Source organism: Anopheles maculipalpis, chromosome X (genome assembly GCF_943734695.1).
Source record: "Anopheles maculipalpis chromosome X, idAnoMacuDA_375_x, whole genome shotgun sequence".
NCBI classification, from domain to species: domain Eukaryota; kingdom Metazoa; phylum Arthropoda; class Insecta; order Diptera; family Culicidae; genus Anopheles; species Anopheles maculipalpis.
In genome coordinates, this window is record NC_064870.1 from 4738390 (window position 1) to 4765182 (window position 26793).

At 42.7% G+C, this 26793-nt stretch overlaps 2 protein-coding genes across 2 annotated transcripts in view; both read right to left on the reverse strand.

Annotated features, from left to right (window-relative positions):
• The window catches only part of LOC126561227 (brefeldin A-inhibited guanine nucleotide-exchange protein 3), a 212221-nt gene that overhangs the window by 153209 nt on the left and 32219 nt on the right, over positions 1 to 26793 (reverse strand). The gene's annotated exons all lie outside the window — the stretch shown is intronic.
• LOC126558523 (actin-5C) lies at positions 13345 to 14519 on the reverse strand. Its single transcript, XM_050214550.1, has one exon. The coding sequence runs from the start codon at positions 14510 to 14512 to the stop codon at positions 13382 to 13384; it is 1131 nt and encodes a 376-aa protein (XP_050070507.1). The 5' UTR covers positions 14513 to 14519; the 3' UTR covers positions 13345 to 13381.

Sequence of the window (26793 nt, forward strand, 5' to 3'; positions counted from 1 at the left end):
AGAGAGAGTGAGTGAAAGAGCGAGAGAGAGAGAGTGAGTGAAAGAGATAGTGAAAGAGAAAGAGCTACAGAAAGAGAGAGATAAATTAAATAAAATAAATGGAAAAAGGAAAACGTTTTGCAATTTTTTTGTTTTTCGTAAGAACGACCTGGCCCGTATTACTTGTTGACTAATGAATACCACATAGTGAAGAGGTTAGTCAGTCCTCACTACGGGGGGACGGTCCGGATGAGATTTGAACCCCGGTCCTGCCGTTTGAAGACCGGCGCGGCTGTCGCCTAAACCACCGAACCGCCCAATGCAATTTTTATTTACTATAAATTTAAAGTGAGGTTGGTCGATAATTCTTAAATTCTCCAAGGATTCCGCTTTCTATGACGATGATTGCATTTGACGGTTGCCAAATTATTAACATTTGAAAGAAAAAAATCAGATAATGTCCAGAATTGCTGTACTTGCTTTACGTCCTCAGCTAAAATTCATGATTTTTGACGATGATTATTCATTAAATTCATGATTCAAGATTATTTATTATGAAGGCTGTCGAAAATAGCCCTGCGAACCGAATTCTCCAACATGAGTCTTTTTAACACTCTTAATTCAACATAAGCGGCAGCGGCACCGATCTTCACACGGCCCATCGGGGGTTCTAATCCCATCCGGATCGTTCCCTTGTAATGAGGATTGACTATCCAACTACGTGGTGTTAGGCAGAAGCCATTCGATGGCGGGCGTGATCTAGTAGGTCGTTTAGCCAAGAAGGAACTGAAGAAGGCTCTTCAACGATCACCCGATCAGCCGGTCTGGGACGTAGTGGGGACAGACTGGTGCCGTATCGCTTTATAGTGGCGGAGGACGCAAGGTGCCACAGAAAACTTTTAGCTGGCATAGGAATCAGCAGGAAGGAGATCCAGATGTCGGAACGAATGGCCACGATCCAGGAGTGGCAGCGTTCGTCGGATCGATCAGCGGCAGCACCAACGGCCAGTCGGTACGTGGCATGGGCTCACATAATGATTCCCGACCAGCATCGGTGGACAGGGCGGAAGCATGGGATGGTGGATTTCTACCTCTCCCAAATACTCGCGGGACATGGATTTTCCGGTGAGTATCTGCACGTGTGCGACTTCACTACGTCCCCTGAGTGTCCACGGTGCCTGCCTTAACAGAGAACGACGAGGTTGGGCTGGACAATGTGACTGCTCTCTTCGCCGAGGAGATCGAAGAGGAGGTCTTGGTAGACATCACAAGACGGATCAACGGTCAGCTCGCAGCAGACGTGGACGGGCCAGGGCGGAGGAGCGTATACGGCAAAGGCTAGCAGCTGATGTCGCAGCAGCATCGACGGCCAGGGAAGATGATATTCTGCGTGTAGCAGCGGAGGTAGAGTGTGCAGGAACAGCTCCACCTCCCATTCCCAGACGTAGCTGTGGGCGAACACCTTCCCCCGAAACTTCGCAACTTCGGCATGAGCACCAATTCTACATGCAACGGGTATGGAGAGCAAGGGTCAGGGAGGGAACACTACCTTCTGTTCCTCCCGGAAGGGGACGCCGCCGTCGAGAGGAATCGTAGGGCCAATGCTCGAGAGAGGAGGAGAAATCGGAAAAAATGGCATCGAAAATAATAAAAATTGATCATGGTGCAAGGTTCTATGCACTAACTAGAAACTCGTACAAAAATCTGCTCAACATCATTCAAATTCGGGCGATACGGCGTTGACTCTCTCTCTCTCACTCTGCACGATCTACAAGGGCGGTAACTGTTAAACCGGCATTTCAAACCGGCTATTGACAAACGCCATGAACGTACCTCGCATATGTGCGATAGACAGGGACAGAAGGCACAATTGAGGAGGGGCTTCTGAATAAGAGCATCAGCTGTGTGTTGCCAATCTTTTGACAGTTGTGTTTTCTAACTTATTTATAAGGGCTACGATCGAGCGGGAACACTTCATTTGTGTCGCCAGAAACGTACAGTGCCAACTGCAGCAGCATTACAATCAGTACCGTTTGGACGAATCAAGCTATACAACGAGCCCTCTAAAGTTGAACAGATTTCCTTTCGAAGTTTCGCAATGATCTATTCCGCCGACAATCAGAACATGACGAAACAAGTGTGCGTTTCCCTGCAAAGGGATTTTAGCCGTACGATCAATGTGCTTTCTAGAAAACTGTCAAATTCATCGCTGCCGACGAAAAGAAAGATTCGTTTGTTAAAGATTGCGGTCTTACTGTTCGAAGAAATATTAAAAGATATCAATACACAGGCGGATTATGAATGGCTTTTGGCAGCGGCGCAAAAGCTGCTGTTTGAAGCTAGACGAGAAGTATCGTGGTACGAGCGTTACGGAGTGCTGAGGAAGCACCGCCATTGTCTGCGGGACGGAAGATATACATGCAAGTGTATGACAATGCGAAATAGAAATTAACGAAGCCGCAAGTGAGAGGTAAGTGTGAGGTCCGTAGCCTCATGTGCAATATTGCTAAATCATATTCTGTGTTCTTGTGCAGTGATATTACGCGATCGAGATGCCGCTTCGCTTCGACCTGGAGCCGATTTTTTGCATTGGATGTAAACACTTTCGATATGGATGGAACCTGCGTAATGGTGGAGAAGAGACACTTGACAGGAGGGAGACAACTGCCACCGGGAACACTTGTGAGGAGAAGACACAACATCGGCGGAATCGGAACGGAATTGGATTTGCTTAATTCAATTCAACTCCAGAGATCATTTATTTTTTGACGACGTGACGGCCAGGCCGTATCCCTATCAAGAGATCAATTGAACAAGTCAATAATGAACGAAATGAAAAATTAGACAGCGGCTAAAGGTGTCTCTTTCACCTATTATAGACTGATGTAATAACAAAAGGCTGATGGATCTTTCCAAAATTTTAGCTTAAATTTTCTCAGGAGCACTTTTGCGAACATTTTCTACACGGTTCTCATGTCAATAGCATAAAAATTACATCTTTTAGAACAACTACCGCTGATCTCTCTTCAACTATCGAACAAACAAACACCTTTAAGAGCAACTGCTAACAAATAGTTCCTTATTACAACTTTTATTGTAACTGCTCTAGTTCCTACTTTTGAAGGGATAAAAAGTTCACTTGATCTCGTCTCATATATTTAATAACAATTATATTGTATCAATATAAAATGCAAAAGATAGATAGATAGGGAGCAAGAGAGAGAGAGGGGGAGAGATAGAGGAAGAGGGAGAGAGTGAGTGAAAGAGAGAGCGAGAGAAAGAGAGTGAAAGAGAGAGCGAGAGAAAAAGAGTGAAAGAGAGAGCGAGAGAAAAAGAGTGAAAGAGAGAGAGTGAAAGAGAAAGAGCGAGAGAAAGAGAAAGAGAGATAAATGAAATAAAATAAATGGAAAAAGGAAAACGTTTTGCATTTTTTTTGTTTTTCGTAAGAACGACCTGGCCCGTATTACTTGTTGACTAATGAATACCACATAGTGAAGAGGTTAGTCAGTCCTCACTACGGGGGGACGGTCTGGATGAGATTTGAACCCCGGTCCTGCCGTTTGAAGACCGGCGCGGCTGTCGCCTAAGCCACCGAGCCGCCCCATGCAAGGCTCCGTATTTTACGGACCAACGCAGAATCCGTTTCTTTTAAATGGAATCAAAAGCTTACGCGCCTAACGATTAGGCAACGCGCATTACGTCATACTCTCACTGAGCAGGCACTTCTTACTATAGTGACCGTTGCGCCTAGCGTTGAAGAGATGAAGGGGGACGGGGAGGAGGGGGGGAGGTTGTTTGGAACTAAAAATTATTGTCAATGACACTACATACTTCCATAACACTATTTTTAGAAATTTTAATGTAAGAAACCGGCAAATTGCTACTGTTGGTTGAGCGAAAAACGTGAGACCCGAAGGGGAAAGAATCGATCAGGTTGGAATTAAGCAAAAAGTTTCTTTTAAAAATCTGCATACGGTCGAATGAGTACACGAAGCTGATGACAGAGCTATTGCGCGGAACGTATCTCGTATTTCGTTGGTTCAGTTAAAACGTGACCAGGCCAGACCGGATAGTTCACAGGTTTTGCTCGAACGGTACGCCCTGTGGTGCAGTGATCGTTGTCAGGGTTAAGCACTTGTCCCTAGCACCGTCCACTCTCGAGATGTATCACAGCTTTTGAGTTTTTTGAAATCATGAAAGTCAGACACACTCCACGCAACGTAACACCGCGTGCCTTCCGCAAGATGGACAGTGGACGGTTTCTATTACCACGTCCACGTTTCAAAAGCTTCAACCAGAGCTCGGGGCGACGGGTAAGCCATTTAGAAAGCTAAAGCTAGTTGTAAAATATAATTTTAAAACTAAAGTATGTTAACATTTAAACCCACTTTGTTTTAGAGCGAAAGCAGGTACTCTTCTTCCCTGAAATTATTTTGCATTGCGTTTAGGATTTGCAAAACTTTGCTCTGGAACACGAAGGTATGGTGGACAGATTACTGAAACAACGATGGTTTCTATACGTGTTTGTGTATATTTGGTCTTATATTATATATGTGTGCTATACAGTTTTAGTGAACAATAACACGAAAGCAGATCCACATCGTTTGAAATATGATAGGCTGAAGCTTCAAACAGTCCCAGGTTAACGAAACACACGATCATGTTTCGTCAAGTTGATCTAATCCAGAACTTGGCAGCATTATCTACAGCCGTGGAATTGAAAAGAAAAGGGGACAGTAGTTGCAGAACTCCAGCAGTGGATTTTAAACGCGATTAGCTACGGACCTCAGATGCTCAACTGCTTAGGCTAGTCTTTGCAATTTGGATGTTATTTGCCTTTCATTCGATTTTTCCCTACGGTAATTGTTTGTATAGAGTCATAGTTTCATAGTTTAGTCCTAGTGCAGCGTCCTGGTCGTCCAGGAAAAACACAGTTATTGGAGTAGCAATTGGAGGCACTTTTGAAGCGCTTAAAACATTACACTTCTATTTTATCTTAGTGCTACCCCAAAAGATATCTTTTGGCCCTAAAAGTTACTAGACAGACACATTTTGGTGTCACACAAATCAGGTGAATATGAATCAGGTCTCAAAAAGTGGTCTGTTCTTAATTTGTTAAGAAGATTTCCCTTCCATGACTAACTGCATAACTGCATTCAGCAGCTTCACAACAGCTAACTTGTTTCTAGCAGTACTGCTCGCCAACTAGGTCTAGGGACGATAAGGTATCTAACCTAGTGTGCCTGGTAGTTTCCGTTGTACGGGTATCTGCGGTAGGGATTGGTGCCTTGAAGTTCGACTAACGCTGAACACATTAGCGTTCCGATTCGATCCCATTACTTGATTTTCCAGTATTATTCATCAGCATTTGCTACCATAGAAAAGTTTCCAACTTTCCAGAGGGTTTTTGTATCTGGACTGGATTCCTTTTCTTTTAGTACATTTATTCCAACTTTGGCTCAACTCTTCATGCATTGTTCAAGGTAGATTCTTTAAAATATTAATAAAGGTTTCTGCTGCTGGTGAATAACCTTCCGTTGTTAGTCGAAATACTGCCTCCAGTGTCTTGGTGGCAAGCTCATCCACTTCTTCGTAGGACGTAGGACACCTCAGTTACCCATTGATCTACTTCCGTAGTGATGGCGGTGGTGGATGGTGTTTAGGAACTCGTTATCCTTCAACAGCAATGGTAGACGTCGTTGCAATTTTGCAATCATAAAGCTCCCATTGTTTGCTTTCTAAGATTTGCCTTGCAGCCTTTCCATTGAGCGAATAATAATTGCCCTATGCATAATAGTACGATTAGTCATAATTTCCAATTCCGTGGCTTTCATGTGCTTGCTTGTGTTCTTCTTAGATGGACAGTGTTTTTACAGGGGCATCCCGATTGGAAGTAGGATTATGATGCTTCGCATCGAACATTTTTACAAATTCCAGAGCACCTGTTCAGGATATTTTCACTTCTGTGCCCATTTCACGTAACAATCAATTATTCACTTTAATTAACTTCTACACCGTTCACTACGCGGAATGTCACGAGTCGCTTCTCGAATATTGCAGATTAAAATCACGGTCGCCATGTAATGTTACTATGTTCGACGATCATTCTCACCATGGCAGATCGTCGAACCTTTCGCTACTCACTGTAACACACCTTGAGTGAAGATACTGCATCGATAGATGGGCGAGTTTTCGACGGGTTAGGTCGGCTAGATGTTCTGTTGCCCGACAGAGCGTCCAGCCAAGCAAAGGATTTGGCGTTTCGGATTCAGACGTTGATGACAACTGGATCCGAGCTTCCAGATAACCTGACGTTGCACCACGGCTCCCAGTTTGTTTTAACTCTTTAGCTAATTGTTCCTCGTGGTCGGAAATCTATGCTGAAAGAGAAGGTAGTTTAAATACAATAACTTTCGAACGATGGAAGCTCGCTGATAAGCAGAGCTACCTGTAACAACTAAGAATCTTCTTAATAGAAAAGACCGTGTATGTTTGATTCTAGGCAACTACTGATTTTCTGCCAGGCTTGGTGGCCCTTATATATGATACATACATTTAACTTAACTAACTCACTTCAGAACCTTCATGTTCAGATTAGCTTAGATCGAGATTTTCAAGAACCTTGGTGTTCTCTACGTAACCTGAAGTCTGAGAACATAGAAGTCTTTACTTCTTGCGCATCTTGTTCTGGTTCTGAAGCTTTCTTAACACTACTTCATTCTATATCTCCTAGATTTTTTGCCTTTGGCTGGCGTTTTTTTTTACCTTGAGCCAATTTATAAATAATGCGGATACGCTGATACTTATCACTGACACGCTGATACTTGTCTGTAGTTTCTGATACCAGATAGGCATGAAAACATTTCAAAACTATCGGCTTATGCTATCGTAACTGTTAGATAAATAACGATCCTATTATTTAATTCTCGTATATCTAGAACATCTCTTAAAATGATGGAACCAATTGGCAGTTGTTTTGTATTTCCGAGTAGTTTTTACCGATAACATTCTTATTAAAGGGATAATTTCGAAGCATTTCTGAGTTGCTTTAGCTATTCTTCGATCAAATTTATCTGTGGTATGGACAAATTGATCGGACAATCTATTGGTTCTATCTCCTAATTGGTGCAGCGTTTCGAACAGTCACTTATATTATACTTCCTCTATGTTCTGCATCCGATGCAGCTTTTCCTCTACTTCATCGCCCCCAATCAACATGATTTTAAGCATCCCTAATAATCCTGCACTGCGCTTGTTCCTGCTGTTACCTTGAGCTATTACTTTTATCTTTTTTTCTATAACTTTTTATCTTGCCGTAATGCAAAAATCGCGTTGCGTATTGTGTGATCGAGTAAGTTTACTGTATTTACCTGCTTGTACAAACGTTCCAAATCAATTCTCGGATGATGCATCCGTCCGATGTCCTGACTGGGCCGGATGTTCGTCTCGAACTGCCGAGTGATGATTCCACGGAACTTCCCCTCTAGCCCGTTGGAGATTTTGAGGCCTTACATTGGGTAGGGTGACACTCAAACCTCTTGAACCGAGTTGGACATCAAATTTTGTGTTTGTTTCAAGGCGAATTCTGATTTTCGGATTCCTTCCTCTTTTTTAATACTTATTTCTTATTGCATACTGCAATTCACAAAGTCTGGCGTAAGTTCCTCCGCGGCTTAACACTCCCACCTTGAAGCATTCCAGTATCCCGGTCACCCCGTTGCAGCTGCTAGCGTCGGCGGAATGCCTTCCAGGCTAGCTGAGTGTGAATCGGTTGCCGCTCATCTGGGGTAGCCATTCTTCGCTAAGGTCGAGGTAGTGACTTCTACTCGTAATAATAACTCTGCAGGGTGAGTTGCTTTCATGACTGATATTGCGGACTATGTATTGCTAACAAGTCGTTCCAAGTCGACTTATCACTATTTTTTAAGAGTGCTGATTGGTACATTGCCTTGTAAATGTCTTCTAATGCGTCCGTGCAGTATTATTTTGCTCACTTTCGATACCTCACTAGTTCACACTTTACGACCGCCATCTGGACGCTGTACATTTCGTGATAGTCTGTCCTTTCTAAGCGACTTGGTTTAGCTAGATTATCTCTAGTCTTGGAGGTTCCATTTCATCCAAATAGGGTAGAGAATCCTAGTATCAAGAGTATTCGGAGAAAACCCAATAAAATCCCTTCTATTTTCAATTATTTTAACTAAAACTAGTTAGGAATACTAGCTAATGAAGTCCTTTTTTGGGGTCTGGTAAAATTTGTATGAATGAAAAAGAAAAAAGGAACGAATAAAAACTGAAAACATTTTGTTAGATTTTATTTTTCTTGTTTTCCACTATCTGCAGCATCTAATTTAATTCTGTCTTGTTATTGTTCAATTCTATATAAAATAAAATTAATTTTCTTTTATATTTATTTACAATATGACAACCCTTTGCCGTACGGTATCGTATTGCCTTCGAAAATAAAAATAAGCTATCTACATAATTATGTACAAGCGGCTTAAAAGAAAATTAACGTGTTATGGTTTGAAAATTTGAATAAATTCAGCTTCGTGTATTGACACCTAGATGGCGCTATTGACTATTACTTTTCAACTTACCACGCAGATGGCGCTGTGCAATTCAAATTCTCTTTCGGTTAGGAAAGAAGAATGCTTTATTCGTAACCGTATATAATTTTATTACACATTCTTTTCTTTCAGCAAAACCGATTGATACGATGGATGTTTTTAGGCAGCATCGACTTTGCTTAAGATTTTTGAGGACAAATTTAACATTTCGGTAGAATTATTGAGCAAACAAATCTTACGCCTCAGGGAAAGTTACATTACATATTTTAACTATTAAATTAATTTTTTATATTAACAAATGTATCTGCCACGCGGCTAGACAAATGCACATTTCGAATTTGAATTATTTCATAGTTTACTTTAAGGGGAATAACTTTCCTATTTGTTCACCTATTCTTTCTTCCTTATATGTGTTCATCAATGCCCTACACTGTCTAAACGATTGCTCTAAACTGGATATGCTCTTTGGTCTTGTTTTTTCAACTCTGTGTTGTATGGCTTGATAACCATATTTCTTTTTTAATATAATATGTTCAGTTTATCACATGGACTATAGTCTCTAGTTGGTTGTCATTGTTGTCGTGAAATTAGTATCATTTGAGTATTTGTTTAATTTTATTTGAGTATGACGGCGCTACGTCGTACTGTTCATCGTATGAGTATGATAGTACAGTTGTTTCGTTGTTTGTCACTCGAAATATTTAGACAAATCTTTCACAAATATTAACGGTTAGCTTCACTCTAGAGTGTGCTGCACTGTGCTCCGTCACAATAAATAAACAAAGAACAGTCGATAAATTCAAAGTGGAAAAAATAAATCTAAGGCATCCTGCAGTTTTGTTAAGTTTAGGTCCGCTGAATTTTCTGGTATTGAGGAGTTCAACGATTCCACGCTCGCACCGAGTATAACGGTTGCCTGGGCAACGCTCGTAAGCAGCTAGCTTCATGCCACATGCCACATCACTGTATCTTTAGACCCGCTAGTCCGACCACCAGACCATGGCTACATCGAAAAAAACGCCTTCTCGGTAAATGGTAAATACGAATTTATAAGAGTACCATTTTGGGTTAAAAAATGTCCCTGCAGGTTTAAGTAAAGATTTAGAACATCATTTGAGTAATCTAAGCCCGGTCGAGCAAACAATTGTCCGCGTGTCACGTGTCAACCAGAGGAAGGAAATGTTTGATGATGAGTGCATCATCAAATTAGAACGCAAATTAGAACAGCAAATTATTTAGAACATGATCAACGTGACTCTCAGATAAGAACAAAACAAAGCCGAACTGATCACATGTAGCTAACACAAACATCAAGTTTCAAGAACAAGCATTCAGAGAATGATATCATGGAAAACTCCACAAACCCAACCAAGCAAATTTAGTTCCCATCCCACAAGCATTGCGAATAATTATGCACAGCATCAACAGTGTCAATCTCGGTAGAGAATTCAGAGCCACGTTTATACGTTAGTCCAGATTGAAACTTGAGATTGCACTTTCTAGGTCTAATCAAAATTTAGGTAAACAGCAGAATCGGGGATACACAACCCAATAGAATGTTAAGGTAATGGAAATTTTCATCAATTTTTTTCTCACGATTTGTCCACAAAAGAAATGTTAATAAAATAAAAAAACAACACCTTGGACGCCAGTCGGGAGATAGACCCGTGCAGAATGGTGGTCGGTGTTCACCGAACAAAAGTGCGTTTTTTGAAGTTAAGTGACATCCATCCCAACGAACGGCAGTGAAATTTTCAACATAGTAGCAACAGTTTCTTCTGAGTCGTGAATTACTCAATCACATGGTGACACTGTGAAAAATAATAGGGAGATAAAATGGAATCAAACACACTACAGAATATCTATAAGACAACAGAATTGCTAGCCCAACTGAAGGAACGTGATAAGGAGCGATTAACCGAGAAACTATCGGACATTTTTGAAGACAATGTACTTATCGAAAGCCAGGAGCAGCTAGAAGACCTAGCTTTGCTAACCTATATCACAGAAGGGCATATTGCAAATGGACAAGCTGGGAGTGGGAGCAACAGATGAGCACGAAATTGATCGCTAAGTGAAGACAGTGAAGATGAATGTGAATATGACAGTGAATCAGTGAAACGGCAAAACGAAACAGAAACAACCCAACAGTGACTATGACAAGTGCAGGGCCAACGTTCGACAACAATTTCAGCGTTGTTCACGATTCGGAGGAAGCAGCTCGCAGAAGCGAACATTTTTAACAAAAAATTTAAAGTTGTAAATTCTCTAAAGCTCAAAATTTCTATCTACGTTTGCAAAAAGGGTAGATCTATTTGATTTGAGAACCAAGGCTGCTAAAACAGTCGAGGCATTTGAAAGTGTTAAAGTCAACATTGCCTGTCTAGTCTAGTATCTCGTCGTTAATTGTCTAACGTAGTCTATTCTGGCCGTGGTGATACAATCCAGCACATGCATGCCAATGTGCTCCAGTAACTCATATTTAGATAGTAGTATGTGTGTTCGAAAGAGCATACTTTCAGTACAAAGTTCTTATTGAGTTATGGTTCTACGTTACACCATATTTGTTTTAACGGTCAGCAGATACATTCTTAACGTACAGAGAAGTTCCTCAAGAAGAACGAGAGTAGTTGATATCACTTAAACCTGATCGGATATACGTACTATTTGCATTGACTCGCTACATTGGTTGTCCAGGAAGAATCCACGGTAACATGATGTGAAATGCTAATAAAGCATTTTTTCGATAGTTATGAACATCTTTGGAAAGGCAGTATAATATAAAAATTAGATTAGCAAAAATTACTTTCATATCAAATATCAATTTCATTTCATACTATCGAGCATTTAGCTACGGTTTCTATATACTGTGGTTAGTAAAATTCAACTAAATAGAAGAAAAAAAGCTTACCGGTTTATGTATACGATTGTCCGATGCAAACACAATTGTGCAACAATTTGCACATTCTACATGGTTGCTAAAAGATGATAGATTAAACAATAAGCCATATTGAATAAAAGCATTGCCATACTATGTTAAACTTACCAGATTTAATGATTCCTTTCACAAACTTCGCGGCGCGTAGGGCAGCAGGTTGGCAGCAGCAGGTGTTGCGAACATATTGAATGCGTGGGAGGCATCACATTGTCATCAAACACGGGCAGCTACGTTTGCCTCCATTTTTCACTATAACCGCGCACAGCACTGAATCGGTGTTTGTGCAATAATGAGAAAGTATAATCATTACGATGATTTTCTAGGCACTTTAGATCTGAATGCCTTTTAGATGGATTTTAGGAATTAGGAAGCGGCGTCGTTTCATTTTGTTCACGCAGTTTTTTTATGTTTGTGCATGTTGTTTTGACAGATAGAGCAGAAGTTTACATGCTCGGGTTAAAGTGTCACAGGCATATTTTGTGCAAACCGTTAAATTTCAATTTTTTTTCAAATTTCGAGAAGGACGGCTTGTGCCTTTTACTAAATATCAATTATTGGGCATATAATAAAATACCTCTGCATTGCATATGTTTCTAATAACCAGTATTTCATGTAACATGCAAATAAATTGATCTGAATATATGCATTATTACGGGTTACTGGTTGAACTCTGGTCCGCAGTTAACCTTAAGTAAAAGCTTAACCCGTTCGAGCTGAACGATGCTGGGGAAGCCCGTCATCAGCAAATACGCAGATCTACCGGTAGGAACTAGTGCTGGTCGATCCAGGAAAAAGCCTAAATATATCTGACGATGTATACATGAGCTGCACACCAACAACACGAAAAAGGTCAGAAAATCCAACCAAACATGATCTTCCGGATTCTTTCCTTTGAAGACCGACGCAGAATAGAGTGCAGTTTTTAACCTTGCGCGCTTAACAAAAATTCTACATGCACCAAAGCAGTATATCTGAATAAAGAAACCCATCCCAGCTTCATCTTCAGCCAAATTTCTTTCGTTTATGATTTCTTTCACTCATTTCCTAGAGGACACTGGAACAGGCATAAGATGTTTATGGCGAACGATCACAACAACCTTTGGATACTCCCACCAACCAGCCGACAGAAAAAAAGCCCCAACAAATACGAAGACATCTCAGAAGACAGAAGACACTATATATTATATAGTCACAAAATAGGTACGCCAAACTTCCCAGGATAATCATACAGAGCATATCTATATATTTTGTGCTGAATCGTCTTAGAAAGGCTAGAAATAAATCGCAGTTCTTATACGCTACACCGGTTTTTTTTTTTCATGTGCACGATTCATACACGGTTTAAAGGTGGAATTTTGATCGAACAACCCCCCGAAAAAAACGTATGAGATGACACACCAGAGGGACATACAGGTGTGATAGCAGAAGATGAGCACGAAATGAGCAAAAGATATTTATATGGGGGGTGGGGAGGTGCATTTTCGTTTCGTTACGTATAAATAGATGAACCTGTTTTTAATAGGCATATCCCTGTCTTCCTTTCCTTGCAGCAATGCAATCCCGTGAATACTATCCGTTGCTCTCTCTTGTGTTCTTACGCTTTCCTTTCAAAAATCGTCTTAAATTTTAAATGTTTCCCCTTTTTTTCACATCGCATTCACAAACTATTTTACCGCTACTATAATAAACCGACACCAGGAAAAGTAAATTACTACGGGGGAAAGAGAGAGAAAAAAATAAATAACCGATAGCGAATTCGTTTTTTTTTTCTTTATAATAAGTAGGTATATTGATCGACCACGTATTTCATCGGTAACGACGATGCAGCGTGTGCTTAGAAATGTCTAGGTGTTGGTGTGTATGTATTTGTTTGTGTGAATGTGTGTGTATGTGTTTAGAAGCACTTTCGGTGCACGATGGATGGGCCGGACTCGTCGTATTCTTGCTTGGAGATCCACATCTGCTGGAAGGTAGAAAGCGAGGCCAGGATGGAACCGCCAATCCAGACAGAGTATTTGCGCTCTGGCGGAGCAATGATTTTGATTTTCATTGTTGAAGGAGCGAGAGCGGTAATCTCCTTCTGCATACGGTCAGCAATGCCCGGGTACATGGTGGTACCGCCCGACAGCACCGTGTTGGCGTACAGGTCCTTACGGATGTCCACGTCGCACTTCATGATGGAGTTGTACGTGGTCTCGTGGATACCGCACGCTTCCATACCCAGGAACGATGGCTGGAACAGTGCCTCCGGGCAACGGAAACGCTCGTTACCGATGGTGATGACCTGCCCGTCCGGCAGTTCGTAGCTCTTCTCCAGCGAGCTCGATGAAGCGGCAGTTGCCATTTCCTGCTCGAAGTCCAACGCGACATAGCACAGCTTCTCCTTAATGTCACGGACAATTTCTCGCTCAGCCGTGGTGGTGAACGAGTAGCCGCGCTCGGTCAGGATCTTCATCAGATAGTCGGTAAGATCGCGACCGGCCAGATCAAGACGCAGAATTGCGTGCGGCAGTGCGTAACCTTCATAGATCGGCACGGTGTGTGATACACCATCGCCAGAATCCAGCACAATACCGGTGGTACGACCGGAAGCGTACAGCGACAGGACCGCCTGAATCGCCACGTACATCGCTGGTGTGTTGAATGTTTCGAACATGATTTGGGTCATTTTTTCACGGTTTGCCTTCGGGTTCAATGGTGCCTCCGTCAGCAGTACCGGATGTTCTTCTGGGGCGACGCGCAGCTCGTTATAGAAAGTGTGATGCCAAATCTTCTCCATATCGTCCCAGTTGGTGACGATACCGTGCTCAATCGGGTACTTCAGAGTGAGGATACCACGCTTGCTCTGGGCTTCGTCACCGACGTACGAGTCCTTCTGGCCCATGCCAACCATCACGCCCTGATGACGGGGGCGTCCGACGATCGATGGAAATACGGCACGGGGTGCATCATCCCCGGCGAATCCAGCTTTGCACATGCCGGATCCGTTGTCAACCACCAGCGCAGCAACCTCTTCGTCGCACATATTGGCTGTAAACAACGAGAACGATAACATAAAGTTTAGTACGAGTTGCTGCTATTGGGTGGCTGAAAAATTAGGTATTTTAAATTTAATACGTTACACTGATTGCTACTGACAAATTCAAAATTGCGGAAGGCTAACTAAGATTAACCGCACACTACTCATTATATAGCGTCGTTAGGTACCTTTTACAATACAAAATTACTAGCTAATTAGCAATGAAGCGAACACTCTAATAAAACACGCTTCCATCACTTAAAATGGACAGTTCGATTTTTTTCTGTTGCGAAACTTTACGATACTTCAAATTAGAAGGTAAAAGTGAACGTAATAGAATAAGAATGGCTCCTAAAAACTACTAGACTACAAGTTTTTTGTAAAGAATCCTGCGCTCGACTAAATCGAATTAATTATCCCAAAAACATGTCGGTTAATAAATTCAAATCACATTTAAAATCCTATAAAATATTCGTTTCAATATGATATTTAAAAATAAAAAAGCACCGTTCAAATGCACACGCTTCATTCATCAACGGACTGAATTGTTACCTCTCGTTGAAATCTTTCGATATGCAACAGAAAACGAACTTTTTATCCGCAAAGGATGAGAAAAAACTCGTCTAAAGCCGTACCGGTATGAAATTATTACTTGAAGTTGGATTTGAAGTACATAAAAAAATTCTTCATTCCCTTCTTAGCCTCCTCTAATCATGCCTCGCGCGCTCCATCCTTCAGTCGCGCAACGGGCAACGCCCAGAAGATGAATCACAACCTCGGAGAGTGAGAAAAAAAAGTATCGAGCCACCAGATATCGTCTGACTGGTGGTACTACGAGGAAGTAAGGGGATTTTTTTTTTTTTTTTGGGATATTAGCTATAACCTCACATAAAGCGTCTTTTTCAAGCAGAAAGAACGACGCACAATTCTAAATCGTTTACCGGTGAAGAATTTGCTAGTCACCCCGCTAGAAAAGTAGGGTTATGAGAGAGTCACCCAAGCCATCTTCTGCGAATGGCCACAATTCCTGTTTTAGGCTTATTGGGTGCGCGCACACACCATCGCCTTACAGCACACAAATACACGCGCACACAGCCATGAGATGAAGAAGAAAAGCCGTTTCCGGCACGCTAAGGGAAAAGTAGGGCTCTCTTCGGGTAGCGCCCAGCGTCAGCAAGCCACGAAGCCAAAAACCGAAAAAAGAAAAGTGCCCCATTATACGAAAATCTGTATTCCGATTCCGCGATTTGAGAGTTTGAATGATGGATGATGGTTTGGGCGTCTCGTAGAACGCTACATTCTGATTGAAAATTTCCAACAGCTTATTGCTCGCTTGAGGGGTGTGGAGTTTTTCGACGGCACACACACAAACGCACATACACGCACACGAAAAGTAGATCCGGTTGGAAAAGGAATTATCACTCGGTTTGAGGGGGAATTTTTAGCACCACGTCACCAGACCACAGCCTGATTTAAACAAAAGAAATTTTGCACTTCTGTAGTAGAGAATGACTCCCTTCCCGAAATGCTGGGAGAACGCCTCGTGTCAATTGCTAACAAGAAATTTCATGTGCAAAATTTCCTCTAGGACTCACACATGCAAAATAAACCTTAAAACGAGCTCGTTTTTAATACAAAACAAACTCCATATTGCAAATGACTCTATACCTTATGTTTTTTTTCACAAAACACCAGAAATTCACCACTCTAGCACAGAGGATATATAGCACAGCGAACAGTTCACTTCAGCGGAAGCCGGGTTACCGTACTGGTTGACGTCTAGGCACAGAATGTCCGCACGCTTCGAGGAGCTTTCGTATTTGGCTCGAGTGACGCATTGACTCACGCTTCTGATGCGGCTTAAAAGGGAGAGGGAGTGCGAGAGAGCATTCGAGTGGCAAAGAGCGAATGTTTCGCTCCAGGGCGAGAAGCTCGCACGATTTCTCGCTCACATTTCGCTTCCAGAAGAAAAAAAATCCTTATTTTTGCAAAAGGTCTGGCAGTACATACAATTTCAAACAGTACATTAGATTAAATTAAAAAAATATCTTTTTTCTTTAAAATTTCAAAATCGCCAACCGTTGATTTAGAATTTGAACGCAAAGTACCAAAGAGTGAGTGAGAGAGAGGGAGAGCTTTAGGCTTCAAACGATATCCGAAAACCGCTCGCAATGCTCAGCTGAAATGCCGCGTCGCTCTCAACCAATGGACCAATAGCGTTAACATGACCAGTATGACCATATATGGCAATGTTTGAAAAATGCGTCGTTCCAGCGTTCCGAGCCAAAACCGTTGAACCAGACCGGTGTAAAGAGTGTTCTCTCCCTTTCATGCTACTTGCTGCCTACCATACCAGCCGCCTCGCTCGTTCTGACTGTGTGTTCCACACACACACACACACACATACGCTCGGTACCATTTAAGAGTACCAAAGCTCTTTGCGAGTAGTTCCAGAAGCCGGCATTCGGAGAACCCCTTCACTACCGTTCCCTTACTACCACCTGTTCCCTTCCGTCCTTTTCATCCACAACACATTCTTTACCTTCCTCTTCGCTACACACGCGTTTAGGCATGTGAACCACATCCCCCGGTTCATCCATCAGTGGAAGGCCGCAGTCGTGACTCACACCGCTTTATCGTTTGCATGATGACACACACACGCACAAGACTAGGCATATTTGCTTCTTTACCGGCGAACCAAGTCGTTTTTGTGAACTTGAAAATAGTCATACGAAGTCACCGGGTTGCAGTCCCTCCCTGTTGGGACAGCGGAGAAATTGTTGGCTTCATTAAAACCACGGTATATGATCCGAGATCTCCCTATTGACAAAATATATGCAAATTTGCCGACTAAGCCAAATTTGTATTGAAAAAAAAAAACTTACTAGTGTTCATCAAAGCAATTTTGTCAATAGGGAGCTCCAAGCGAACACTCAAAAAGCTTAAAACTTTACATTAAAAAGATTTCGGTTCATGTACCCGAGTTGTTTAGGGACACATTATGCTGTCTCTCTCTCTCTCTCTTTAGTCGCAAACTCCCAGAGAAGTACATGATACAGAGGCGAACTCGTTCCGAGTTTTCATCTCGAGGTGCCTAAATCTTTTTGACGAAAAGTTTTCGGCAAGTTTTCGTGCCGTTTCAATCGACTTTTTGACATCTCGGATCGTGTCCCGTTGTTTTTATGACAAAAAAAGATTAAAAAGCGCTTCTCCCCAGGCCGAGTGTGTGTGCGTGTCATGTGCATTAAACACATACTTTCCAGATCCGTGTTCTTCGAAAGGTTGAAAATGTCCAAGCAGCGCTTATAGATCATGTCTTCGAACGTTGACTGGACGCGACTACGACGTTGTTTTTGGTTCGGTTCACCTGTTGCTACCATTCCCGATCCACACATATGGTTAGCATACGTCTCTACTCCGATCGATTCATGAACGCATCGACGGATCAATGTACGCTGCGTTACGCTTGATTCGACTATTTTCAGGTCAGTGTGTACCTCACCGGTAGAAACATTGGCGACAACAGCAGCTTCTTCGTCGTTCCCTTGATGCCCAATGGGGAACAAGGTAGAGAACAGTTGCGTATTCGCTGCGAACGTACTGTACCCTTGATCTTTGGAAAAGAAACGAGAAAATCATCGGTGAAGAGATTGAAGAGTGAAACCGGAGTTTTCCTGCACGCGAAAAGATTGTTGTCACACCCCACGCTGGCCAGTGTACCACCATCACTTACCGCAAGCCGGCAAGTTTCCAATATAACCTCCAAAAGGGAGAAAGAAGAGAGGGAGAAGGAAGAGACAGAGAGAAAGGGAAAGCCTTTCTATATGTATGCGATTTTCGGAGAGAAAATAGTACGTTATGAGACACCAGATAAAGGATTTATCCGTTGCAGGAAATTTGTCCGGCAAAAATTGCAACATAACCTCAAAACCGGTAGCCGGTACCGGCGATGTGCGAAAACGATGACGTCACCCCAGCGGGAGCGCTAGCGCTCTTGCAAACTGGCAACGATTTATCTTCCACTTGTGGCGATATAAAACTACAGCAAATTAGCCCCTTCACGGTCACTCCAAAATACGGAGAAAAACACAGATAAAGGATGTGCCTGGGTGCTGGAAATATGTCACAGTGAAAGCTTGCAACATAACCTCAAAGCCGAAACCGAAAACGATGACGTCACCCCAGCGGGAGCGCTAGCGCGCCTGCAAATTGACAACGATTTATCTTCCACTTGTTGAGGCGTGAAACCATAGCAAACTAGGCCCCCGTTGCACGGGGTTTCACCGCGCGTTGGTGGAAATATGGACCGGCCAGCGTACAGTGCGGGGAACAATCTTTTGCGTGCGATTTCGCAGCCCAGAACTACCGGGGCTGGTACAAACCTTCGTTGGGGACAGTTATCACATTCGTGACGATAAATTCGGTACGATCGGGGAAATTCTGGATGTCCAGTTGGGTTTTCGTAATCTTGCTGTTCGGCAGCATTGTGCAATTTCAAGGGAAAACTTAAAGTTTCGCTAATGGCTTACCGCGTCCACGAAGGTGATGTACAAAGGCACGTTACTAATTGTGAAATATGGCGATACCGGCCGGCTATCGATGAAAATCAGAAATTTCCAAGACTACTATGATCGAACAAATCTGTCAAATTTTCTTTTCCGGCTTTTGGGGCGCGTTTATGGATACGGTTGAAGGATCGTGGAGCAAATAAAATCTTTTTCTTTGATTTGCCTTTTTATTTGTACCCTGGCCTAATTGCTCCAAAGCAGGTAAGTAAGTGCTTAAATAATTTTAACATTTACCACGGCAGTTCAAGTCTTACGGCGTACGGTGTGTTTGCTTTTTGTTTTGTCTTTTGCAGTGCCCGAGAAATACATGAAAAAGGAAACCCGGGGGATTTCTTCACCGCAGCGCTTTCCTTCTTCACGCACGGATGCGGATTCTGGTCGGTGGAGGGAAAGTCAGAAATGTGGAAAGTCAACCGGAAAGGCGTACATCTTTCCCGCCTTTGGCTGATAAATAATTCGGCCGGAAAGCTTCATACATAAGCCATCCAAAACACAACTGCTATGGTGACTGACCCGGTCCTGGAAAGCGCATATTACGGGAGAAATTTCAAACAGCACGGTACAGATATGTCCCTTACAATCCAAACTCAGCGCAAATGCATCCAAAGGTAGGTCTGTATGAAATGTGGAGTTGGTTTGAAGAAATTTGAACTCTCCAACGTTTCAGTTTTGTATGTTGTTTCAGTTTTTGTCCGCCAACATTTAACTTGCCAGGGGCAATACATGACTATTGAGGTGCGTCAAACGGTGACCCCTACAACAGCGTTGACCGATGAGCCAATCAATACTGGGACCAGGCGTTATAAATCTAGGCCTAAAGTAAAGGTAAGAAAAACCCCGCTGATGGAATTGATGATAAGGGAATGTAGGGAATTCGTTCCGTTGGTTGATTAGGCAATTGAGTCACTAGACTTCAAACGTCTTACAATGCAAGATTTCTTATCCGGTGGGTTTCGGTGTATGTAGGTAGCCCTACTTTGCAGAATTTTCCCAGCAGCCGACCTATATGGATGGGCGCTTGTTTGTAGTACAGCAACACCCCGCGACCATAAATCCAGGAATGATTGAAGAATGTTCATTCATGTCTGAATCTGTTTTTTTTTTAGGCTTAACGCTCTGTGCTCAAACATTGGATTTGATTGATGGTGTGCGATCTGTTGGCTCTGCTCGCTATGGTGCCATTACGGATAACGTTTATCACTGACTGTTCTTCCGACATTGCGAAAAGGCAACTGTTAGAACAAGCCGACTGTTTGTCCACATAGGAGAAATCGTTCCAATATCGTAAGGCACATACACAGACACACACTCCCCGGGAACACATTACAGAGTACACATTAGTCCTTAAGTCCTCGGCATTGCCTTTGCGCTTCTCGACAGGGGAGAGATTGTTTTATCTCGGTAGTTTGTTTGATTGGGCGTGAAGATGGCTTTTCATAGCAGTAGCTGGTGCTGATTAGGACGAGATACTGTTGTGCTACACAGAACTTCACTTTGCTGGTTTTTTTCTTTTTTTTTATAAAACCGTCCAGAGATAGTTTTGCAACGAAAACACTATTGGCAAGAGCACAAAAACACAACAGTTCCAAGGCACGACTACTGAGCGGAGGATGTATCACTTTTCAAACAAACGTCCAAACCATTCCTAGCTGAACTTCGTTCCATGTTTCCCTCCCACAACCTGTTTCCCTCCCACAAATCTGGCTAGACTATGTTGAATGATTGTTGCTAAACAAAATATTGGCTGTTTGCGAGACTACTTACATTTGGTTTTTTTGTTTAAACACGAAACACGAAAATTAATAAATAATACTTGTTCACTTTTTAGCCAGGTGCGGCAGGTGGCTTTTGCACTTGGGGCGGGTGTGTTCTTCACTCACAACTTAAGACACGGACAAAAATCGGGTCTCGGCCACTTGATTTGCTTGCTGCACTGCACTAAACCACCGGGTAGTTATGCTAGCGTTGTTTGTGTGCTGGTCGTTTTCTCCTTTGCTTGTGCGTTTGAGCGTTGACGACGTGATGACGAAGGACAATCGGTACGATATTGTTTTAAACGCTTTTAGTAACTGGGCACGTCTTGACCGACTGGCTACACAAACTGAAATGGTACGATTATTGAACAGCCGGCGGATTTTAAATAGTAGCACCATCCCAGACCCCGTACCCTTACCCCAGCGCCTGCATCGACCGATCGAGAGCATGGCAAGCCGACGCGTTTTTGACCATATATGGTATTCGATGGAAGTACGGGAGGCTAGCCGCACACAAACACACTGCTATCCGTCGCCACCCCACGTTTGCCGGGTCGGAATCGGAAGTACGGAAGAGCGGATACGCGCGCAGTGTTAGAGCGTTCGGTTCCCTTCCAGTATGGGGGCGAGCGGGCGGCGTTCCGGAGAGGCCGGCGTGGGGCACACACAGTGGCGCGATAGAGCGGGACGGAATAAGCAGGGAGAAATACGACGAGAGAGCGCATTTGCTTTGCGTGGGGCACAACTGTGCTCGGGTGAAGGTTTGTGGCTGCATGGGCTGTAGGCGCGGAATGTTGACTCACCGGCTCGGTTGGTCGCGCCCGGACGTTTATGGGATGCTGGGGAAGCGCTGATGTTTGGGCTTTGGGGGCGGATGGGGTGGACGGTTAAGTCGAGCCGAGGAAGGCTTGAGCCGAGTGCTTTCCTTGGGCGGTCGATGCGAGTAAAATTCGCTTTTCTAAACCCACCCTCCATCCCTCCAGGGGGGAGGGTGTATGGCTGTGTGAATAAGCGCCGTTTCACCGAAGTTCCCATTGCGCATACGCTCTCACTCTCTTGGTTATGTTGATGCACAACTGTAGTAACACTGCTGAATAATCGAAACGAGGGAGAAAACATACACACATACAGTTGACTGCAGTACAGGGCACAATGCTAACTGTGTCCTGCCCTAATATTCACATTCTAGCTTTAAGATAATTTTTATTTTATTGCTGATGGATCGATGCAAACAGTCGAAAATAGTCGTTAACGAGCTTACTTATGTTGAAGCTGGACATTCTTATTATTTGCCAGAGAGGATATGATCGTGGGTGATCGTGCAAAGGCAAAGAGGATCATTTATATTTGGAGCATAGAATATTCTTTTCAGCATATATGTTACGTGAACTCTCCATACGAAGAGGAGGGAAAAGATTCTTTTAAATTACTGGACCTTTAGTCATATCAATCGTGTCAAAACCTGCAACAGAAGATGCAGTTGTCGATTTAGTTTTGCGCTATTAAAGTCGTAAGAACCAAATTTTGCGACTGACTGACGCCTGTCAAGGACAAATCTCATCATTTAATTGTGTTTCAATCACCTGATGAGCTTACGAGAAAAAATCTTTAGTCAGCCCTAATAGACAAGCGCCCTAGAATGAATAATCCAACATTAAGTTGTTTTTATTTCGTTGCTGACAATGTGATGGATGCAAGGGCTGCAATTCGTCGAAAAACACTCACAAATCGATAGTTTGCTGGACAGTGGAATGATCGTGAGTGATCGTTGAAGAAATGTCAAAGAGGATCATGCATAAATTGGATCATAAAATATTAGTAATGGTGGATTTATGTGGAATCGTCATACGAACAAGATACTAAATCGCAGGCTCTAGGGGTAGGAGAAGATTCTTCTAAATAACTGGACCTTTAGTCATATCAATCGTGTCAAAACTTGCAACAGAAGATGCAGTTGTCGTGTTAGTTTTGCGCAACTAAAGTCGTACGAACCAAATTTTGCGACTGACTGGCGTCTGTCAAGGGCAAATCTCATCATTTAATTGTGTTTCAATCACCTGATGAGTTTACGAGAAAAAATCTTTAGTCAGCCCTAATAGACACGCGCCCTAGCATGAATAATCCAACATTAAGTTGTTTTTATTTCGTTGTCGATAATGTGAAGAATGCAAGGGCTGCAATTCGTCGAAAAACACTCACAAATCGATAGTTTGCTGATCGTGAGTGATCGTTGAAGAGATGTCAAAGAGGATCATGCATAAATTGGATCATAAAATATTACCAATGGTGGATTTATGTGGACTCGTCATACGAACAAGATACTAAATCGCAGGCTCTAGGGGTATGAGAAGATTCTTCTAAATAACTGGACCTTTAGTCATATTAATCGTGTCAAAACCTGCAACAGAAGATGCAGTTGTCGATTTAGTTTTACGCAATTAAAGTCGCATGAACCAAATTTTGCGACTGACTGGCGTCTGTCAAGGACAAATCTCATCATTTAATTGGGTTTCAATCACCTGATGAGCTTACGAGAAAAAATCTTTAGTCAGCCCTAATAGACACGCGCCCTAGCATGAATAATCCAACATTAAGTTGTTTTTATTTCGTTGCCGACAATGTGATGGATGCAAGGGTTGCAATTCGTCGAAAAACACTCACAAATCGATAGTTTGCTGGACATTGGAATGATCGTGAGTGATCGTTGAAGAAATGTCAAAGAGGATCATGCATAAATTGGATCATAAAATATTACTAATGGTGGATTTATGTGGACTCGTCATACGAACAAGATACTAAATCGCAGGCTCTAGGGGTAGGAGAAGATTCTTTTAAATTATTGGACCTTTAGTCATATCAATCGTGTCGTAACGTGTGACAGAAGATGCAGTTGTCGAGTTAGTTTTGCGCAATTAAAGTCGTATGAACCAAATTTTGCGACTGACTGGCGTCTGTCAAGGACAAATCTCATCATTTAATTGTGTTTCAATCACCTGATGAGCTTACGAGAAAAAATCTTTAGTCAGCCCTAATAGACACGCGCCCTAGCATGAATAATCCAACATTAAGTTGTTTTTATTTCGTTGTCGATAATGTGAAGAATGCAAGGGCTGCAATTCGTCGAAAAACACTCACAAATCGATAGTTTGCTGATCGTGAGTGATCGTTGAAGAAATGTCAAATAGGATCATGCATAAATTGGATCATAAAATATTACTAATGGTGGATTTATGTGGACTCGTCATACGAACAAGATACTAAATCGCAGGCTCTAGGGGTAGGAGAAGATTCATTTGAATTACTGGACCTTTAGTCATATCAATCGTGTCAAAACCTGCAACAGAAGATGCAGTTGTCGAGTTAGTTTTGCGCAATTAAAGTCGTACGAACCAAATTTTGCGACTGACTGGCGTCTGTCAAGGACAAATCTCATCATTTAATTGTGTTTCAATCACCTGATGAGCTTACGAGAAAAAATCTTTAGTCAGCCCTAATAGACACGCGCCCTAGAATGAATAATCCAACATTAAGTTGTTTTTATTTCGTTGTCGATAATGTGAAGAATGCAAGGGCTGCAATTCGTCGAAAAACACTCACAAATCGATAGTTTGCTGGACAGTGGAACGATCGTGAGTGATCGTTGAAGAAATGTCAAAGAGGATCATGCATAAATTGGATCATAAAATATTACTAATGGTGGATTTATGTGGACTTGTCATACGAACAAGATACCAAATCGCAGGCTCTAGGGGTAGGAGAAGATTCTTCTTAATTACTGGACCTTTAGTCATATCAATCGTGTCGTAACGTGTGACAGAAGATGCAGTTGTCGATTTACGAACCAAATTTTGCGACTGACTGGCACCTGCCAAGGACAAATCTCATCATTCAACTATGCTTTTTTACCAGATTAGCGTTAATCAGTCCTAATAGACACGTGGCCTGCAAATCGTCTGATTAGGTTGTAACGTACCTGTTACTCTGTCTTTTCGGTACGTAAAAAATGCCTTCTTTGACATCTCTGTTACACCATGCTTGTATGGACTCTACATGGACACTTTGTGTCAATTAAACTGTCAAATTAAAATTATTAGATAGGATTGATTATATTTTTTTCCAAAGTAACAAAACGTTTTTTAATGGCTGACGAATAAGCAGCTACAGTAACGCTAGCAAGAGAATTTAAGACGAGCGTTGCTTAGGGTAGCCTTCCCCGAAGGTAATCTTTCTGTTTTCCATGGCAGGTGTATTAGTACAGCGTGGAGATGTTTGATTCAGGCAGCTTGCAATCTTGCGCCCTCGTGCCTGCTGTTGTTGTTGTTGTTGTCGGGCAGCATTTGTTTGTTCAGGAAGAGCAAAAATGGAATGGAAGATGTGAGACTGTCGAATCACACGCATCATGCATCTACGAATCTGTGAACGTCTGCACATTCAGCCTGCCCCCAGTAAATGCTGGACGGAGCCGTATGACGAGGCTTGTGTGGTTTGGTGTTTGGTCCGTGGAACTGCGAGGGATGGCGAGATAGGAAGACCACCCCAATGCTCGTACGTCAATGGTTGTGATGCGAGGTGGTTGAAGCAAAATCAATAGAGGTAGCCTTCAAAAAGCTTGCCTTGCAACAGTGAGCAAAAACCGAAAATACAATGCAACCATGAAGTACAATCTTCGCACTTGTGTCTGCATTGAAATGAAGTACGTGGTATATAGGGGTAGAAGGCGCGTAGCAAACCGGACCATCCAAAATGTGTACTAGAGGCACATTTCAAAATAGTAGCTCTGTTATCAGCATTTGTTAAATTTAAAAACAAATGTTTTGTGTCCGCCGATCGGGCTATTCGGCCACGTGCTGGTACTTGCTTGAGTGGAGAAAACGCACAAGTGATAAATATCCCACTAAAATCCCATTCAGTGGATCGCTTCGTGTTGTGACTTGTGACGGAGGTGACGTCATGCGCGCTTTGCATGAATGAAAACCTTCATTCTTCCGTTCGCGCGTGTGTTCGATGACATCATGACGAGTGCAGCTTGAGATATGCGGGGAGGACCCTCTGTATTGAGCAAAGTGTTCGATGAATCTTCGCTGGTTGTGAAAAAAACGGGGGGGGGGGGGAGGGGGGGGGTTGCTGTTTGCAAGAAGAAGAAAAAATACTGCACCACAAAGAGCTATCGATTGCGAGTTTGTTTTGATGATTCACTGATATCTCGTTGGGTGTGAATCATGTGGCCACCTCATATATCTAGACTAACGCCCAGCGTGCCAGAATTTGGAAGTTTGCATAGTTTGCTAATTATTTTGTACCGAAACCCTACCGAAACTTCTAAATGCACCACAACGTTAAGAAATAAATTCTGTAGAAATTAAAGACTGGAAGAAGCTTCCTCCTGATATTAGCCAAACGTGCAGTGCGTTGAGAATAGGAAGTGTTGCCATTAATGGTGCCTTTCTTCCTCTCTTACTCTGTTTCTCCTTTGGTGTACCCTCTATCGGGATTCCCTGTTGCGGCTTCCGGTGTACGTGATGATGATGCTTGCTATAATGCTTCCGATGTTCAGCTTATACGCGCCCAAGAAGAATTCATAATCGGAAACAACAAGGTGAGACCATCATTAAATCACTGGCAGTAAAGAGAAGATGTGAAAAGCATGATCCGAATGGCGTTATAAGCTACCATTGCCATAAGATCCAGAACCGGAAGCGATGTCACACGGACACACCATTGCCCCTCTCTCTCTCCCTCGCTCCCACTATCACTTTCTGGATAATGTCGAGGATTTCTTGTCGGTGGGCCGGCCAGCTAGGGGGTAACATCGTATCAAAATGAGATTCAGTTTTGGACTTGCTATAAACTTCATGCACGATCTGCGATGATATCCTCCAAAAACCTGTCCATTCCTCCAAATGTACATGCACGAAGCGCAGTGAATGATTGTTGCTATTGCTCCCCTCTACAAGGATTCCGGAGC